This window comes from Fragaria vesca, linkage group LG5 (genome assembly GCF_000184155.1).
Source record: "Fragaria vesca subsp. vesca linkage group LG5, FraVesHawaii_1.0, whole genome shotgun sequence".
Taxonomy (NCBI): domain Eukaryota; kingdom Viridiplantae; phylum Streptophyta; class Magnoliopsida; order Rosales; family Rosaceae; genus Fragaria; species Fragaria vesca.
The window spans coordinates 4,455,567-4,476,696 of record NC_020495.1 but is presented as its reverse complement, the minus strand read 5'-3'; the positions used below and the strand labels follow the sequence as shown (position 1 = coordinate 4,476,696).

Genomic DNA, 21,130 nt, shown 5'->3' with positions numbered 1-21,130 from the left:
GAGAGAGAGAGAGATGAAGAAGATGAGATTAGGAATCTGTTTTGTTTCGTTTTTTGTTGACGGACCAGCTACGACGTCAAGGACAATTTGGGAATGTCATAATCTCTAAACTATATTAGGTGATGTGGTTCTCTTTCCAACCATTGGATTATATAAATGATAGAGATTTGACGAAATTTACATAAATTTACAATTCTCTCACTTTAGAGGAGCCGGATGGCAAGAGAGTAAGACACAAGTAACACAATGTAGAACCTTTCTTTAACAAGTAGTCATACCGTAAAAGGTTCACGATACGTATATTGTTATAATCAATTCTCATTAAAACAGCAAAACCCACTGTATTTCCTACACTAGACTAATGTATTCTCTACACATACGGTGTACTCTACACACTCTATACACCAGTGACCAGTCTACACTCACTAGTAATAGTCACTTTACAGGAAATTGCGGACAGAGGCCCACCTAGGAGCGCCACCGCATCGCTGAGCAACACTTGTCATTAAGGCTGTCCGCGTGTCGTGTTGTCGCTTGAGGAAACACCGGGAAAGACGGCGTTTTGGCGGGAGAGCGGCGGTTGGTGTCCACCTTTTTGGCGGGAAACTGAAGCTAAAGCGGCCAGCTCCGGTCCACTCCGCTCCATTTGCGTAGCCCACTTGGCCTCCTCTGACATTCCCTTTTGGTCTTTAGTCAACTTGGATGTGCATCATCATGCCCACCATGCCATAGCCATCATCATGCCCCCATTCGCTTTGGAAGAATGATTTTGAACCGTCGGATCAGGCCACTAAGGTCATTGACTATTAGTCAATAGAGTGAGTGATAGATATGAGACAGATACCTACCGCGACTGTACCCTGTGGTTGCCTGGGGAGACGGGGCACGTGATCTTTTTATATTTTTTCTTTTTCTTTATTTATTTTTGGTCCCGAAACTCGAAGCAAACATGGTCACGTGCACGGTGTGAGGAAATCTCACCAAACGTGGGGCCCCCACCGTTTCAGAGAGACATAAATATCGCGTTTTCAATAGGAAAATGAGAAAAGGAGGAGACTAGGCTTTGATGAGGTCGGGCTCATAATAATTCCCTCTGCACCGAGGTTTCGTTTGATAGCGCCGACGTATTACGTTGCTTACGCCCTCAACGCCTTTCGGCAAGAGCGTGAGGGGTTGTGCTTGTGAGCTCAATCGATTAGGTTGGCTAAGATAAATGCATCCTCTATTTCTTCTGAGGGAAAATGATAATTGTATTATTTGTTGCCATGGAGGTAAGGTTTGATTTGACGAAGACAGACAAGGTAGTTTGTTTCGGTGAGTTTGATAAAGTGAGAGGTGTTGGGTGAAGGGGGGTGGGAAACAGAGGAAGAGGAAGCGGCGGAAGCAGAGGCCATTGGAAAAGAAGAAAAGCTAGAGGGTAGAACCTGAAACTGCTGATACCATATAGAAGTTGTATTTAATTGATTCAACTATGTGTACAAGGATGAGTATTTATAATACAGTATTACTTGGTAACCAAGCTAAGCTAAGAGGTAGAAATCTATACAAAGATTACATGTTAGATTACCAAACCAATATAGAAGACTATGACTTAAGGCGTGTAGAGGAAGACTCGCTAACAGGTTTATGATCAATGTCGACCAATGGTTTAGTGGAGATATACTTCATACAATACCTTAAGCTTAGGCGAGAGAGAGAGAGAGAGAGAGAGAGAGAGAGAGAGAGAGAGAGAGAGAGAGAGAGAGAGAGAGAGANAGACGAGAGTAGAGAGAAGAGAGAGAGAGAGAGACGTACGAGAGACGACGTAGTAGTAGAGTAGAGAGTACGTACGTAACGTAACGTAACGTAACGGTAACGTAACGTACGTAACGTAACGTAACGTAACGTAACGTAACGTAACGTAACGTAACGTAAACGTAACGTAACGTAACGTAACGTAACGTAACGTAACGTACGTAACGTAACGTACGTAACGTAACGTAACGTAACGTAACGTAACGTAACGTAACGTAACGTAACGTAACGTAACGTAACGTAACGTAACGTAACGTAACGTACGTAACGTAACGTAACGTACGTACGTACGTACGTACGTACGTACGTACGTACGTAACGTAACGTAACGTAACGTACGTAACGTACGTAACGTAACGTAACGTACGTACGTACGTACGTACGTAACGTAACGTAACGTACGTACGTACGTACGTACGTACGTACGTACGTACGTACGTACGTACGACGTACGTACGTACGTACGTAGACGTACGTACGTACGAGTAGAGAGTACGAGAGTAGAGAGAGAGAGAGAGAGAGAGANAGAGAGAGAGAGAGAGAGAGATTATCCAAACCTACTAAAACAGAGATGCACTCAAACCAAAAGAAACTACATCATTGAGAGTAGCAAAGCCATTAGAGAGGAAGCTTAAAGCCTAATACCCTCGTGAAGTATCTTTCCACCGCCACTCTAAATCACAAACTGTATACCTCACAACTTGATTATGTTGCAAAGAAGGCTGAAAAACTTCCACTCCAACTATGTAACCAAATCTAATGCCACATTGTTGTCTTTGCACAATTGTCGTCCAACTTACCAACACCATCTAGATCACCAGTTACCTCCACCATACCTAACTGATCTGGTTTGAGAGGCTGGGTGACACGAGCTGCACTAAAAGGTAGTGACATAGTGACACTCTATGGAGATGATGCTGAAGAGGGGCATGTTAATGACAAAAATGAGGGTTGAACGGAACTTCTAGATAGAGGTACTTTAGTTTGGAATTTGCGAAAAGTTTGAACACGAAAATTGTCCAGAACGTCGAAAGGAGTTTAACGCACTTGACATAATATTTTTAAAATATCGCATGAATTAATTATAGGAATTGGCCCTCTTCGGTCTTTTGATGTTTCCTCTTGCCCTGTCAAGTAAGAATTTGTCTAATATGCTTTATAGAGGGGTATATGGTGTCAAACTCTCCACCACCATTGATGCCGGCCTTCATGGGGCACTAAGTGAATCTTTACTAGGACCCTTGGGGGATTCAGAAGCTGAGCGAATGTCGACAGAAAAGGGCGATATGCGTCTCCATGAGTCAGGAAATCTAATAGACAGTATCGGCTTGAAGTCCTTACGCCATCGGCATGGGCTAACGTGTGGGCTAAATGAAAATATGTTGGGATGTCGTGGTGCTTATTGACCACAAAACAAGCAACGCAAACATGAGTTTAGGTTTGACGTTACCTAAAGAGGATAATTGCTAACAAGCACGGACGGGTGACACTGTGCTAGACAGGTGAAAGCCAAAGGTGGGCATTGAGAATGAGTTGCCTACTCAAGTAGTGTGCTGGCAAGCTAGACAGGTGCAGGGACAGAGTGCAAGAGGTGAGCCATGATTGGGAACCTCGCTGATGAGCCCTCAAGGCAAGAAAAGTGTGCAAGTTCCTATACAATGACCCGACAAGTGAAGGTAAAGACCAACTAGGCCTCGGTGTACTGACATGCCACTTGCTACAAGGTGCGAAATGCACTCTAATCAGCAACAGGTTGGCACAAGATGGGATGACAAAGGAAGCCTATCGCCCCGGGGGGGGGGGGGAGTGTCTTTAGAGACAACCATGACACAAGGAAGCGATCAGTTATTCACAAGGTATGAGACTCATGTGTGAGCAGCTTTCGTTGTGAAGCCTCGTAAATATGAGAGGTCAAATTGACACGGAAGATGCACATGAAAAAAAAAAAAGGTTATTCGGGAAGGATACCAAGACAAGGCTGGCCTTGGTTGGCCTTGGTTAAGAGTAACCTTGGTGTCACATTGCTCAAATTCCTTTGGGTACAAAGTCAGCCCGTGCCAGGTGGGCCACCAAAACCAAGGCATTATTGGCCTCTTATCGGCCTTAGACCCTTCCTCCTTATCTTCACATTGCAGACGTCTTCCTTGAACCCTAAAAGGATTCCCATTGCTCTTTGGTAGCTCATAGATTGGCATTGTTCTCTTCCCCGTCCTCTTTAACACTAGGACGAGAAAGAGAGATCCAAAGTCTATCACCGTCGACGATAAGTCTTTGAAAACCATTTTCGTCACCGCTTGGGCCAAATCAAGTACCTGTGCGGTGGCTTCTTCTTCCAGGCTACGAACGTGCACCACAATGCTTGATCATCCACGTTTACGACCCTGCAACCCTTCATACTTGAATATGAAAGAGTTAACGTCCTCTAGAGAAACCCTACGTCGTCGAGATAGGAGAACTAGTTCTTTCAAGGGTAAAGAAACCTAGTCGTACCCTTTCTCACCCCAGAGCGATCCACTTGTAAACCATAGCCAATGGTTTCCTCGATAAGATCCATCGTTGCCTGCCATGAGTTCAGCGGCAGACCAAGAATATCCACCCATATTCAAACAAAGTATTGAAATCGCAGCAGTGCTCGAAAATCCACCTTAATTGTTGAGAAAGATTATAAAACGTTGATAAGCTCATGGTCCTCCCTCTTTCACTCGATTCACAAAAATAAAATAATTACCAACTTTCAATTTGAAGTGACAGTTCGATTTATTTTTTTTACCACATGATTATACTCGTAATAACTTACATCACTAATATTAGGGCTTTCATAGTTTCTTCCCTAAACAACCCCAAACATGAAATATTCACGTTCGGAGTGCCAGCTTTGTTCAATCTCGATCGCCAATTATGTAAATCGTGCATTAAAAAAACTAGCATTTGAGAATAACTGGTCTAGATATTGTTGCAGTAAATGACAATCCAAGAAGATGATTTCAACTGGGTCATTTATCAATGTTGTAACTCCTAAACATTGACTATTTTGAACGGTTACTTTATTTACTATGTATACGTTTTATCAATATTATAAGGACAACATTTCAACGAAACGGCTAAAGAATTTAATGTGGACTGTTGTAAAATTATATTATATTGTTTTTTAAGACTTTGAAAATATAAAATCATAAGGGGATAATTATTGTATAGACCCAAAAGTTGTAACGTCTAACCGCGTATTAAAAATCACATTGACCTAGTATTTCTTTTCATTAAAGTTTTTTTAATTTTATAATGACACTAGATGTCTTCTTTTATTTCTTACCATGATTAACAATTTAACATTGATGTGGCGGTGAAGCTCATCTTGGAGCCACAGAATTTGACCAGAAAAGAAAACGGAGCACAAAATCTTCGTTCCAGCTTGCATATTGATTTCAGTTGTCTTGGCACTCAAGTTTCCATCTCACCCGTGTTTTTTTCTGGGCTACATTCCAACTTGTCTATATTTACTCATCACTATCCTAATTTTCTCAAAAAACAATAATACCTTTCCCAAAAACAAAAACAAAAAAATTCATTTCCTTTTTACTTGAACGGTTGAACAAACCAGGAAACACACATAAAAGCCATCTCGTAATATTTGGGAAACATAATTTTGTAATTAATAAATATGGAAAATCACGAAATATTTAGTCTAATCAATCCTGATTTTCTGCTTAGTACTCGCTCCTATTCCCAATCTGAGATACTGCAGACTCGTGGCGCTGCGTTTCTCACCTCCCTAACACGCCCCTCCATAGCGCGTGTGTCCACGCTCCTTATTACTCGTCCTAAGCCGTCGTATCAGCGTGTGTGCGACACAGTCGTGGAGTGCGAGTGTGGCGCGGATACCGTAGAGTAACTAACTAGACAGCTGGCATGAGATACATGAATGGCAGATGGGTATGGTCATGCAGCATGTATGGGCCAGGCCCATGCCAGCTCATCAGCACCATTGATATATTTCCAAACAAGGACAAACCTAGGTAATATTTATTTACAGCTCTAGTTTTTGACCGCTTGGGAAAAAGCCAAAAAGGAGTATATGTATGGCCTTGGCAGGAGAGTAGCAGAGGCAGAGAGAGTGAGGAAGAGCAGCACATATTGAATCTGAAAAAAAAGTCGAAAGGGACGTGGAGCTGATTAGAGTATTGGGCGAGAAAGCAAACGCAGGTATCTAAAATTTTCTTATATTAAATTAAATTTCTTTGAATTTTTCTCTGAAGCTTCTTCTATGGAGATTTGCGTTGGGTTTATTTTTTTTACTCTGTGTTTTGTTTAATCGGAGAGGACGGTCGTGGTCACCGTCCGTAAATTCGATAATAACTATTTAACCTACTCGCTGTGAGAGAATCATGGCCATAGATTTGTGATCCTTTTCTTTTGCTGCTTGTTGCTTTTGACCTACCACTATATCTAAGCCATCACTACCTTACCAAGCTCCCCTTTTGCCTTTGCCTTGTCTTCTCTATCTTACAGAGTAGTGGTGTTGACGAAGTGTTTCGGGTGCTCTGAGGAAGAGAAAGAGATTCAAGGAGGCTGATTAGTGAGATTTTATGTCGGCTTGTTTTGATTTGGTGGTTATTGGGGCTCTGTTGCAGCAGCTCTGGATTTTATCTTCTTCAAACTCTCCTTGTTGCTCTTCTGGTTCAAAGGCTTGTTCTGCTATTTGCTTTATGCTCCTCTGCTGGTTCCGGCAGAGATTCAACCTGGTGTATCCGCCGGCTTCGATGAGTTTGAAACCCATAAGGTATGTTGATTTCTGGCTTAAACCCTGGTGGGTTTTTCATTTTTGTGATAAAGGCTTCATTTTTTTTAACAAATTTGGTTTTGACTGTGAGTCTTGTGTTTTGATTTTGCAGGGCTTGTTCTGGAATACAAAGCTTTCAGCCTTTTCATATAAAGCCATTTTCTTTCCTCTTCTTATTCTTGAGAGTGGATCTTACATAATACCGCCCTGATCTTGAATCTCAAGCACCAATTTTTGTTTTTTTTTTTTGTTCTGGGTAAAGTTTTGGGGGGTTTTGGAGAGGGTTATCTTTTAATCAGTTTCGAAAATGCCTGAGCCTCGTAATCCACGGCTGAATCAAGGGAATAGTTTCAAGAAGTCTAAGAGGGAACAACTGTATCCTTCTGAAGAGCCCAAGATGGTGAGGAAGGTTCGGATAATCTGCTCCGATCCTGACGCTACTGACGACTCATCTTCCGAAGATGAAGGAATTGATCGAAAGTTTCACAAACGCATGGTGAAGGAAGTCACTCTTCCTTTCCATTTTACTCGGCCATCTAAGCTTGTTGTCGAGCCTCAGAGTTCTTGCAACAATGGAGTCAAAACCCCAACGCCTAAACCCAAGTTGGGGGTTTTGTCTAAAACATCGAAAAGAGTAACCAATTCACCTTTCAGGGGTGTGAGGCAAAGAAAATGGGGCAAATGGGCAGCCGAAATTCGTGACCCTTTCACTAAGAGTCGGCTCTGGTTGGGAACCTACAACACTGCTGAGGATGCTTCAAAGGCCTATGAAGAAATGAAGCTCTACTTCGAAAAGAAGCTCTCTTTGGCCACAGCTTCGGATGTCAGCTCTGAGAAAAGCAACAACACCACCACCTCTTGTTCTGCTGTTGTTTCTCGGTCAGTCAACACTCAGCAACCTGCTGTTTCATCTGAGGAGGAATCTGACTGTGTCTACTCCCAAAGGTCTCCTGCTTCAGTTCTGGATGTCGAGACCTGTGCTTCCAACAACATTCACAGTGGTGGTGAATCGGAGAACGGTGGTTATATGGAGAATGAAGATGTTGGGACTAATGCCCTTGGGCAACTACCAATTCCCAACGACTTGGGATTCATGGACGAGCAGCCATTTGGGCAGGAGCTCAACTTTGATGGGATTGATCCAATCAGCTTTCAAGCGGAGATCGACTCTCTCCTTCTGGATGAAATTGGGCAGTTCTTCAACGTTTTCGGTAGCATTGATGATGTCCATATTGGTGGTTTTGAAGGAAATGAGCCCAGCAATCTTCCTGACTGTGACTTTGGTGATCTTGGCAAGGAGGACTTTGCTTGCTGGATGACTGAAACCTCCAACATACAATGCCAATAAGTTTTGCAGCTAGATATCAGTTTAATGTCTGTTATTATCATATAAGTTATCGTTTTTGAAGCCTATAGGTGAATCCCATGAACACTTAACCTGGGTTCTTGAGTGAGTGGTTTATGTGAGAGTTTATTTATTAATTTGTTTGTCCAGTGAGATTAGAGGCATGTGCAGCAGCAGCATTGTAGGGTTTAAGTACAAGTCCCTTGGGTTTTCTTGTGCTATTAGAGCTTTCCAAAGGGTTTATGCTTATCTGGATCTAGATGAGAGTCTCTGTGCACATGTCCTCTATCTCTTCCTTTCCCCGGTAATGTAGCAAGTATGAAATGAGTTATTGCAGTTCCAATTTCTCCAGTTTTAATTTCAAGCTTCACTCTGAAATGCTGTGTGGATTTCATTTATGATGTGCTGTGCTCCAAGTTGTTCATGGCCCTTGGTGAATCGCTCTGGTGAAGGAGCACAGACCTCGTGCCATTCTTTATTTTCAAGTCTTTTCAATACTAAATTCTCTGGCACCAAATGTGACTCTGACTCTTCTCTAGTAATGAAGTGCCGGCTGGCTCCGAGAGGTCTTGGGTTCTATTCTTAGTTCCAGAAACGTACCGGAGGTTGCACCAAAAGGGTGGGTCTTGATGGCGTTTCTTTTGCCAAACAAAGCATATCTTGAACCAGAGGCAGTAAAAAGGATGTTATCCTTGTTGATGAGCTAGGCTAGCTGTAGTCCAATTCCATTAGCCAATGCTCGTAATCTCATCTCATCCACCATCGCCCCTCATTTAGTGGCTCTAGTAACTAACTAAGGGGTGTGTTTGGTGACACTGCTTCAATGTGTCTGTTTCCTTCTTGGGCACGTTTTTGTGTTTTAGCGATGGATCTTGCGACATCATGTGACATTGCTATTACTAATTGCAATTTGGGTGGATAGCCCTTTATTAATGTTGCTAGTGAGTCCGCAAATATGGCAACTTAAATTACGTGTGCGACGAAATGTCTCATAATAATTGATATTAAAAAATAATAATTTCGACTGATTTATCAGTAGTCAAATTTTGTATTGTTTATGTCTCCATGAAAAGAGATTCTTGGAGCCACAAGATCTGTAACATAGGGTGTTACTTATCTTCTAGGACTTGTTATATCTGAAGTTTGAGGTTAAACGAAGTCAAACTCCATTAGTATAATTCGGTTTCGATAATTTCAGTCAGGTATTCATCCAATATGTTGTGCTATTGTTTAGTCTCAAAAGCTGACTCGATCAATATGATGTGTTATTTGTGTTTAGCCTAAAAAACTGACTCAACTGATGCCGTTGTGACTTGTGAGTCACTAAATTGCATAATGCAGCTTAATCAAATCATTAACGCTTAACTAAATTGGGGTAATTGTTTGGTTGACTTTGCTCTCCATTAATCTATATTATTGTCCCATCAGTTTCTCAACAAAGAAGAATGATCCTCCTTTTTTCCATCACTTTTGAATAAGTGGAACGTCTGGAAATGATTGATTAGAAAAATGCTTACTGTAGTGATTATGTTAAACCGAAAGCATAACTGGATGCTAATGACATACCTGCATACTTTTTGCCAATGCGTAAAGCTGAATAAAACATAATTAAGTGTAATTATTATATGAATGGCTAAGCTTCATTACCTTCCTACATATTATTGTATTATCTATAAGACTAGTTTTGATAAATAAATAATAATAAAAAAATATCTATAAGACTAGAACACTGCCCAAGTCTTAATCAGGGGCAGCTTGAAATCAAGTGGGTGATAGGATTGGGTTCTATGCTTTCTATTATTGTGGTTTTTCAGATTCTATTGAAGAAAAGTCGCTCTTAAATTGGAAAATATACCATTGTGGCATTATCAGCTCACAGGCTCACAGCTATATCCCAATCCACGGTCTTTATCAACTACTGATTGTTTAATAGGGCTTGTTGTTATAGCCTTACAGGTATTAACGCTTACGGTGGTGTTACAGTGGAATAAGTTTGATAGCAAATTGCTTCTTCTTTTCTGCTGTACCTAGGAGTCATTGGGAATTTGGGATGACACTGTCCTTCAAACAGAAATTACAACTGGTTTTACTATTGAAGAAAAGAATAACATATCACACTCATTAAGAGAGACCCAGCTTATTACAAATGCAAGTGTAAAGAAAACTAGGAGAAGTGCACTGCAATTTGTGGGATTGATTCACAAAAACCCTTTCTCTTGAAAACTTTGTTAGCCTTGATCCATTGATTACAAGGAACTCAACACACAAGATAAATAGATATAATAGAATCAAACAAAGCATAACACAACTAAGCAAATATACTAATTACAGTTCTTAAGGGAATTCAACAAACCTGAACTAGAGGCCATTGATATTCTAAACTCCGATCTTCTACACAACACTTTATTCTATATCTGTATGGGACTAGACTTTAAGCAACTGGTGAACAGAGTGTGTGTAGGGACCGGGTTTATATAAGATTCAACTAAGGCTTAGGCTTCTCTCATAAAAGGAACCAATTAGTAATAGAATCACATATATCCTTGATTTGTATATCATTTATATCATTGATCAATCACCTCAATCAATCAACTCAATTAGAGTCTAATTAGATCAATCACTATACAATTCAGATCCCTAATTTATGCATTTGATACATTGTGTATAAGTTAATCCGGAATTCCAATTCCATGATTTCCCATTACTTATTCTGCTAGTAAATGGTAAGTTGTTGTTTACCTTAAGAACTTCAATGATATGTCCATATCAAGTTTACAAACTTGTGATGCAGTCATCAAACATTTTTTCACGCGTTTTGAAAGGAGGAAAACCCAGTTGAGCTATTTTAGTGGTGTCCATGCTATGAGGGCTATTGTCTCCTTCATTGGTGCCACACCTACGATACTGTATTGCCATAGTTAATATTATTTCATGAATAACAAGGCTAAACCACATAGGAGTTCACTGAAAGCTTGCCTTGTTCTGCATTTTCTACTTGCTTTCATATGGATAGGATGGATTTGGCCTTGAGCATCTCAATGATCTGCGATCAGCGCGCTACCGAGCTTGAACATATAAGCCTGCCTGATGCTTTGCTTTCCTCCATTGCCAAAATGTGTGCAGCTACCACATCATCTATGTGCACAAATCCTACTGTTGTATTTGGGTACTCACCTCTTAAACCTAACATACAAAATGTAAAGCTATGGGAGTTTACCTCTTCGTCGAAATGGGACATTCAATCTACAACTAAAACTCATTTTTTGTGCCATTGGTGCAAAACAGAGCACTTAAATAACAAATTTGCAAGTTTTGGGGTGATTAGCATTACCTTTTTGATGCATGAGAGCCAAATTGAATGGATTTTCACTTTTCTAAAAAGATAATTTACCTTGTTATTCTCTTTTGCACATAATGATATACCTCCATGTATACCTACTGTATGCTATATATATGGTGAGAGAAGTGCCCCTAAGTATTGAACTACTTTAGTTTGCAGAGAAGGCAACTCCTTCCCATGAGTCCATGTCTTTCTATAACTTTGAAATTATTTTTCTGATGATGGGAAACCTAACCTTTTAAGTATTGCCAGTATCATCAGCAGTGTGTTTGTAGGTTGTGGTGCTAGCAGAGGACCAACCCCGGAAGACGGATTCACACTACCAAGACAAGCTTTAGCTGACGAAAAAAGTTTCGTCGGTTAAGATCTTAGTCGACGAGCTTTCGTCGGCTATAGTTTCGTCGGGAAAGAGTCATCGGCGATTACTTTAGCCGACGAAACTAGAAGACGTCGTCGGCTATTGTCCTAGAATTTAGCCGACGAATATCTTAAATGTTTCTCCGACCGTAGTCTGAGACTTTAGCCGACGAAACATTTAAGATATTCGTCGGCTAAAGTATGTAATAAAAAAATTAAAAAAATTAAAAAAATAACTATAGCCGACGAAATATAGTCTGTTTCGTCAGCTTTAATAAAGATGCCATAATTCGTCGGTTAAACCTTATAAAAAAAATTAAAAATACTATAGCCGACGAATTATGGCATGTTTCGTCGGCTATAAGTCCATTCCAGTAAAAAAAAACCCGAAATTTCTAAATTACCATTCCAAGCAACCTGCAAAATACACCAAAATAATTTCATATAACCAACAACAAGCACATAAAACTATATAATTGATCAACTACACAAAATCTAGATCGTCTAAATCAATATCCGATTCTGGGGACTGCTGCTGAGGGGGTTGCTGCGGTTGAGGTATCGGTATAGGCGTAGGCATGGGCGGAGCCGGAAGTCCCTGAAGCTGGGCAGCTGTAAACTCCTGCAAGTACTGGAACATCTGCTGCTGCTGGGCCTGTTGGGTGGCATATACTGCGGCAGTATATGCTGTCTAGGCGGCGATCTGGGCAGCATGAGCGGCAGCTTGAGCAGCTTGCTATTCCCGTAGTCTCTCAACTTCCGACTCTAGATGAGTCGTCCTGCTGCTGGTCGAGGCTACCTTTCGTTGAAATCCTGGAGTGGTATTCAGGACCCCCTCGCCCTTCTTTCCTAGACCCCGGCAGTAGAAGTTGTTTCCTCGCGGTGGGAAGGCTGTGCCCATGATCCTCGCCCCAACCCTCGGATCTGAAGTGTCGATCCGGGACATGGCTTCGGACATCTCTTCCTCCTGCGTGTCCGGCCATGCCTCCCTCAATATAACACTCATCACCTCGTCACTAGCCTCCCTCACCTTCGCCTAACTGGATAGAAAAAAATGGTTAATTAACATTTTGACATATATATAAGTAAAATAAAAAATTTAAAAACGTAAGATGACTTACAATATCCTCCTGGGCGTCAGGATATGCCTTTTCGTACGTATAGACGTACCGGTTGACTTCTAGATGTTCCTTGGCAGCCTCGTCCATGAAGACAGCGAATGGTCTAGAACCGGCATGATGGTTCCTTGTGTTGCGTTGCCGGTTCTAAGCGTTTGCTCGGGAAACGGCCTTCAAAGAAAAAATAAACTATTAGTAAAATATTTAAAAACGGACGTCCTTAATGACAAATTAACTAATTAATTTTTTTAAATACCTGTTTATGAGGGTTGTTGCATTCTGATGTCAGAAGCCAACGCCACTCGTACTCCCTGTACTGGAACTCAGCAGAGGTACCAGAACGTGCGTTCCCGTGCGTAGTCTAGTAGGTCCGCAACTCGTTCTTCCACTCCTTGTATCTACAGATACAACAAAAATATTAGAAATATTATTAATATCACATACAATTTTGTTTTTTCATTAACTTCCCAACGTACCTTCCCCCATGCTCAACGTTCGCCCAGCTGTTCTTCAGGTGCTCGAGAACGTCAAACCACACCTGCATTTAACCGTTTATTAGTTTAGTTTTTCGAGAAATCAACAATGTAATACATAATATTATTGAGGCATTTTGTAAACTCACCGACATCGCGTTGTGGACCATGTCCTTAACCTCCTGCGGGACCTCGCCCCAGTAGGGACTCTATCCCTAATGAGCGCTCCCACGCGGCCGGAGTACGTCCTCGAATTCCCGACCGATACTATGTGGCCATCCCCGTCAGTATCGATGACGATCCTCCCTGAGGTATTGACGGTCTTCTCGAGAGCCTTCCTTGTGACGGGGCCTCTCTTCTTCTTTGTCGGCTTCGCTCCGACGGTGCCTATCACATGATAAACCAAATTGATTATTAAAATTGGAGACCCTTTATTATTAATTATAAGAAAACAAATCATTCATCTTTCATTACCTGAGGGCGATGCGGCGGACGCGACGAATTTCGTCTCTGTCGCCGATGATGATACCCTCGCGGAAATAAGAGGCGTATCAAAAAGCACGAACCTGTACGCCGCTGATGGAGCCACTGGCGGGGGCAGTGGATAAATCGGGGTCCCTAAGCCATCGACTGCAAGTAAGGCCGGTATCATCCGCGGAAGGAACAGATGAGGGGGCGGCATCTGTACCCTAGATGACCCACCATCCGAAGCAGTAGGACCCGGAGTGGGCGCCCAGTGTATCTCAGGCATACGGGGTGCAGACACCTTCGTTTGGGTCTGAGGCCACAGCTGCCTCGAGGAATGAGGGACGCCCGGCTGCCTCGATGAATGGGGCACCTCCGGCTGCCTTGAGGAATGGGAAATGCTCAGTTGCCTCTGCGCCGTCTCCAGAAGGGTTGCACGTCTGGCTGTCATGAGACCCCGAAACGATGTTTGAGGGTTGCTAGAGGTTCCCTCAGACGATTCGGACCTTTGGCCCTTCGAACCCTTCGTCGATCTAAAATTACCGCTCACCTCTTTAAAACAGTGGCGGATCCAGGATTTTAACCCTAATTGGACTTGAACTTCCTAACCAAGAAAAAAAAAATAGAGAATCTCGACGGTGAGGAATAAATTTATTAATTGAAAGAAAATGAATTATTAACTGCTAATACACCATTCAATATTAGAGAAGCAAAATACAGCATGAAACGAATAAATAACATCACATTACAATTATGAGTGTGAAAATTAAGTTTTAATTCACACAATAAAAAGTAAATCAGCTGAAAACTCATCAACAAATGTATGCAGTATGCTTATGAAAAGATCACACATATTTCAATCAAGCACAAGGGAAAACAAGTTGATATTTATTCCCTGCATCTATGATGCTTAGCCTCCAAATCATAATTCCCTGCATCTATGATGCTTTGCCTCCAAAATCAATAAACAACAAACTTAGAAATCGTAACCCTAACTCGATTGAACACTCTAAATTTCAACAAATCGTATTCATTCCCATTAAATTCCGAACAATTATAATAATAGTAACAACAATTTACAATTCAATACAACCCAAAAACCCAGTCAAACACACAGTAAGGAGAAGCAGATCTATTAAAGTGAGAAAGAGGACTCACAAAGGGCTTAAAGGAGGTAAATGGTGGTGGACTGGAGGGCGTGGAGCGTGAGGGCATCGCCGCCTCACCGGAGCAGAACGGAGATGGCTCGAGGAGAAGGTGGAGGCTGTGGAGCGCGGTGAGGGCTTGAGGAGGCGGTGGTGGGTTTTTTAGGATTTTTTGGAGCGTTGTGGAGGCTGTCGAGCGCTGGGTTTAATTATATACCTGATACCTTTAGCCGACGAAATTTTTATTTCGTCGACTATACCTATGAAATTCGTCGGCTAAACTTGTGAATCTTGTCGGTTAAAGTAATGAAATTCGTCGGCTAAACCTGTGAATCTTGTCAGCTAAAGTAATGAAATTCGTCGGCTATAGTACTTTTTATTTAATATTTTCAATTTATTTGTTTTATTTTATTTTATTAACTGTAGCCGATGAATTTTCAATAATGTCGTCAGCTATAGTACTTTTTATACATTCGGCACGTTGTGATTGTGATGATCGAACTTGAGAAACGAAAATCCGACCGTCAGATATGACCATCATGATAAAATACATGTATGGGAAAAAATTCAACTTGATCCGACAAGGTTACGGGCTCGATCCGGACGGTCAATCCCTTAAGTCAAATCCCTAAACGCACGGAAAAGGTCATTGGACAGTCTAAATTACGTATTTTGGCCGGATCTTCAACTGAAAATAGTTTCAAATCGATGAGACGCAACAAGTCGTATATTAGGGTATTCGTCGGCTAAGGTTTAGGGTTTAGGGTTTAGCCGACGAAATATTAGGGTATTCGTCGACTAAACTTTTATATAGACGTCGGCTAAAGTTCACAGACTATAGCCGACGAAAAATTTTTCTTTAACCGACAAAAATTTTGTCGGCTACAGTTGACCATAGCCGACGAAAATTTAAATTAGCCGACAAAAGAAAATTTCGTCGGCCTAGTTTTTTTATTTTCGTCGGCTAAAATCTTTCTTCTGGTAGTGTCACAACCACTAGATCCATCTCCTCGGCCATTCTCCACGCCTCTTTCTCCGTTGTTGTCTTTGCATAGACATACCAAAGCTATATGCATTATGCAAACAAGAATTTACACAATACACTTAGTGCAACATCCCAAAATAATGAATAGCAATCTCAAGTTCTCAACTCGCTTGCAAGTTACAACATCTATATGTTGTTATGTAAGCATGGTTTAATTGAAAACTAAACACACAAGGCTTTGAAATGATGATTTACATTGAAGTGTTTGCAGCATTCAGGATCACTCCAATGTGACTCATTGAGAGGAGAGGCCTCTTGAGCATCGTAACGGTATCTTATTGAGCACAACCCTTTTCACGAGTGCTTTCGAGCAGGAACTCAACACACTCATGGTTCCCTATATACATGGATCAATCAAAGTCGCCTGCCAAGAAAGAAGTTCATTAAAAGTGTTTTCCCTTTTCATGTCTTCCAACAGTTAACCAACCTTCAGCACTCAAATGAATCATCACCCTTAATGGGTATGAAGTTGAAAACACAATAGCATCTAATTACTAACGTTCAATATCAAGATTCAAAGGTTTTGCCTTGGTGTGCATGAAACTGAAAACACATATGAATGAATAAGAAGTTGCAATGTCAAGAAGTAGCTTTGCCTGAACATTCTTAAATGCTGAAAACCCCCCTAAACGCCTTGTATTGCTTCATCAAAGATTCTTTCCATCATTAGATCAGCTTCATCAAAGCCTTTCCTTGGCTCCATTCAACTCTCACAGATGACAAACCTTCCCCAAATCCTCTGTGGTCGAACAGATGAAAGGGGTTTTGTGAAGGCTATGGCTACATTTAATTGTAAATGAATCTAACATAATTTTTTTTTAAAATAGTATTGAAACTCTGGAGCGCAATCAAAAAATTTGCATGAATGGGATAACAATACCTGGGTCTCGCACAGTTGCCCGTACCTCATGGCCATTTTCTAGCAAAGCCTTCACCAAGTATGCAGCTATGAAACCGGTACCTCCAGTCACACAATATTCAAGCATCTTTCTTTGCTAACCAGCTATGGAATAGTATGAGGCTGTTGGTTACTTTGTTAAGAGTTACATATAAATGGAGTGGTGAAAGTGTGAAACCGGAACACAGATAATGGAGTGTCATCATGTGCTATGAATTCTGCATTTGTGTTTATTGGTTCGAGTCACTGGAAAAAGATAGAATGAAAAAGAGATCCCTTAGATCGATGTTGAAAAAGAGCTGAGCATGCAAACCATATAGTTGACACATACAAAGTGTCTCTTCCAGACTTCCAAACCTCAAGAAACAATTCCCCCTATATTGTTTTTAAGTTTCGAATCCACATGCAGAAGATGAAAGAACTCACCGTTTTTAAGTTTCAAAACGTGGCGATCTCTTAAGGAAAGAACTGGACCAGACCGGAGACAAAACTTCCACACAATTCATGCGCCCAGAAACTCACCAAAGGAAGAAGAAGAAGACAGCACGCAGAAAAACAGAGCAGGAAGCAAACAATGCGTGTTGATGAAGAAGATGAACTAGGAGTAGGAGGAGGAGGAGGAGGAGGAGAAATCACCTACGGCGCAGTGACGGTGGAGGCTTTGCCGGAGGGATGCATAGCCAACATCATCTCTCTGACGACTCCTCCCGATGCGTGCCGCCTGTTGTCGGTTTCGAGGTGCTTCCCGTCAGTCGCTGAATCCGACACGGTTTGGAGCATGTTCCTGCCGCCGGAGATTCCCACCATCCTATCTCACTCGGGGCCTGACGTGCACAATTGCCGATCCAAATCCAAGGAGTTCTACCTCGCTCTCTGCGACAATCCGGTGCTCATCGACGATGGCAAAATGGTAAATTTATTGCACCGTTACCGGGTTATGTTCGGACTTTAGTGTTTGTACCAGCATAATACATTGATACGAATACATTGATCAGACCAAAATATACATAATTAATGAAGATTCTATACAAGAATTTGATTAGAATGCGGTTATTGAGACCTTCAATTTTGCTCAATATATCTCTTATTCTATCTATACCTTTATTATTTTTAAATACAAACACTTTTATTAGATATTTTTTCAAATTTCTAAAATAGTATTGTTTATGTAATTCACATATATATATATTAATATATTACTCATTACATCTCTTATTTACTCATTATACCTCTATTTTATTTTTATTTTCATGCGAACATCCATTCTCGAGTTCTATTCTTTAATTTTTCTTTTTTTTTAGCGCAAACCTCCATTCCTGACCTTGATTTTATTTATTTTTTGTATTTCTTTATTTTACATAAAATGTCACTAGACATTCATTTTTGATCAAACTGTAAGAAATAATTTTCAATGACATCAATTTTCGAGAAAAGTTAGTTTGAATGTTTGAATAGTGAATACTATTCACTTTAAACTTAAAAAAACAAGGATTGTGTCTCAGATTTTATTTATCGATCATTAAAAGAATGGTACGTTCTTACATGAACTATTCTATATTTTTTTATTTCTATTTTACATATATTATTTTTTTGTAAGTTTATATTTTTTGTTTTTATACCTCATGATGATAAATTATTTTAATAATTGATAGATCATAATTTTTTAAAATATTATGATACTTATTTATTTATTTTTTAATAATTGATAGATCATAATTTTTGTAAAAATATATTTTCACTTTGTATATGCATGTGACATGTATGTTGAATTAGAAAGTTTAGAGAGAATAAATATAATATTACTTTTTGTTTAATTAGTGTCCTTAATAGTCATTGTGTAAGAGTATAAATATGTCATTTAATAATTCATAATAGAATGAGGTCAAGTGAGCAAATTTGAAGGTCCCAATAACCATACTCATTTGATTATTGTCAATGCATAGAGTATTGTGTCTCATCAGATTGTAATAAATAGGGTTTCAGCAGCCTTGTTGGCATTTGCTATAAATGCTATGTGTGGTGACCATTCTTGACATTGTCCAGAGCTTTTCACTAGACAAATGGAGTGGGAAAAAGTGTTACATGGTAGCTGCAAGAGACCTTGTGATTGTTTGGGCCGATGCTCCTAACTATTGGAAATGGATTTCTCTGCCTAATTCCAGGTCTGTAAATTAGTTTGTTCTTTTGTTTGCTTAATTTCCCTATATAATAAAGTAGATACAAGCCTGTACAGTTCATAAGCCATCTCAGAAATTACCGATTTATCTCTATTTTTTATTTTATTTACGGGACTGTCATTTAGTTTGAGTAAGAGATAGTGACAATTGTGTAAATTACTAAAAAAGAGAGGATAAAATGGTATTTATAGACCGGATGACATATGCAAATCAGCAGAAAAACGAGGGTATAATTATAATTTACGGCTCTACCAGTGCAAAACTAATGTAATTCTGTCATCAGTTCTTGTGCTTATTAGTATAATTGGTTGGATTTGACTTGCAATCCAACATTGCTTTTGTAATGTGATCAGGCAAAAACTGCAGGTTTGAAGAGGTTGCTGAGCTTGTTAGTGTTTGCTGGCTTGAAATCCGTGGCAAAATTGACACTCGATTACTGTCCCCCTTGACTATGTACAAAGCTTACCTTGTGTTCAAGTCAACAACAACGGCTTATGTATTTGACTACCAACCTACAGAGGTTAGTGTAGGTCTAATTGGAGGAGCAGAACCCACAAAGCAGACTGTGTTTCTTGACGCCGATAGAGGCCGGACTTAGAGTTACCAGATTGTGCCGGGGCGTGTTGGTATATTCCGCAGAAGCCGCATTTTGGGTCTGCAAGTGTCTCAGCCCAGAGAGATCAATGATAATCAATACCCGAAGGAAAGAGCAGATGGGTGGTTGGAGATTGGGCTGGGTGAGTTCTTATGTGAAGGAGAAGGTGGTGGGGAGTTGGAAATGACTTGCTTACAAACCAGGGGTGGTCAGTGGAAGGGTGGTCTTATTGTTCAAGGCATTGAGGTTAGCCCGAACAAGAAGGCCTAGCGTTAGTATGATTCAACTGATCTAAGAGCATCTCCAACAAAGGAGTCAAATCCTTGTTGGCAGCCTAACATCTCTTTTTGACAGCCCAGCGTGCACTCCATTGAAAGAGTCAAATCTTATGTGGATTGGACTATAGCTCGGACGTTGTCAACTTTGACACAGCGCGAGAGAATAGTCATTTATTATTTTATCATTGATTCTCTCTCTTTCGTCTCTCTCGCTGCTCTCTCTTCTTCCTTCCCACTTCTCTCTCCTTTTTCTTGCTTCTGCATCTTCTCTTCTTTTCTCAAGAGGATCAACTCCAGCCTCCACCTTTCTCCGATCAACATCATCATCATCAGATCAAGTGCTCTCTTTCTTTCTTTTAGAATCATGTTCTCAAATGCAACATGTAGATTGGAGTCCAAACTAGAATGAAAGTCACCAGAGATGCAATCTGATCCGAATTTCATACCCCTCTCATGCCTCCCAAACCCACCACCACCACCATCTTCCTCGGGCTTTCCTCCTCCTTTTATTCTGCCACCGATCTGGGTTCGATTTCAAAACCAACCCCCGTGTCTATTTGGAATCTGAAATATGATTTCTGTAGGATTTGGGTAGGAGAGAACCAAAGAATTTATGCGGGATTTGGGTTTTGAGTAGTGTCAATTGAATATTGAATTTGGTGGTTTACAACATCAAGAGCAGAAGGTAATAGAATGAAAGAACTAGAAGAATTTCTGGGCTAAAGATAAAAGAAGAACGAGAAGGGATTTTGGGGATATAGTATAATAATGTTTGAATTTAACCATTTTGTTGGAGTAGAAATTTGTCAAATTTGACAATTCCATGTCAGATGTCAAAATTCAAATTTGACAAAATTTGTTGACTCTTTCGTTGAAGTTGCTCTAAAGGTTTAATTGTTTATCTTTGGTGTTAATAAATTTGTAATTTAAGAAAAGGAAAGAAAAGACTCTCCCTTCACATTGTAATTTCCTGCAAACTGAGATTCAGTGTATGATGTGCATCACTTTGTTGTGTAAAAGAAAAAAAATTATAGTGTTGGTTCCTCAGTATCTAATAGTGTTGGTTTCTACTTTCTGCCAACTGCCTAATTTGTCAAGAATCAAGTATAACAAAACTGGTACCTTTCAAGCTTTTTGCCGGATACCCTATTTATTTTTCAATAGAGAAAATTGTTTACACCAAAATTAATATTTTACTGGACAGTAATTATGTAGGTAAATATCAGTTAAATTTATGGTCCACGTCATACCGGTAGGCCCGAAATAATGGGTTTACAAGTGATGACCTGTCAGGAAATCATGCGAGCTGGACAGTCCGCGTAC

General features: G+C 40.4%; 1 protein-coding gene and 2 pseudogenes across 3 annotated transcripts; 2 read left to right on the top strand and 1 right to left on the bottom strand.

The window, feature by feature from the left end:
• Positions 1-5,977: 5,977 nt before the first annotated feature.
• On the top strand, positions 5,978-8,407 carry LOC101294365 (ethylene-responsive transcription factor ERF118-like). 2 transcript variants are annotated; one of them, XM_004299038.1, is made up of 3 exons: positions 5,978-5,994; positions 6,301-6,571; positions 6,684-8,407. In XM_004299038.1, the coding sequence occupies exon 3, from the start codon at positions 6,879-6,881 to the stop codon at positions 7,917-7,919; it is 1,041 nt and encodes a 346-aa protein (XP_004299086.1). In that variant the 5' UTR covers positions 5,978-5,994; positions 6,301-6,571; positions 6,684-6,878; the 3' UTR covers positions 7,920-8,407. The 2 variants fall into 2 exon arrangements, with proteins under 2 accessions (XP_004299086.1, XP_004299085.1); XM_004299037.1 differs by lacking the exon at positions 5,978-5,994 and having other exon boundaries at positions 6,278-6,571.
• A 1,707-nt stretch (positions 8,408-10,114) lies between these two features.
• Positions 10,115-17,488, bottom strand: LOC101294072 (annotated as a pseudogene). The gene is made up of 10 exons (XR_184623.1): positions 17,184-17,488; positions 16,740-17,003; positions 16,475-16,598; positions 16,055-16,252; positions 15,809-15,880; positions 13,969-13,970; positions 11,487-11,575; positions 10,912-11,099; positions 10,697-10,812; positions 10,115-10,149 (listed from the first exon to the last, which is right to left on the bottom strand). The product of XR_184623.1 is annotated as a tetraketide alpha-pyrone reductase 2-like (transcript).
• LOC101295720 lies at positions 16,969-19,799 on the top strand (annotated as a pseudogene).
• Positions 19,800-21,130: the final 1,331 nt, after the last annotated feature.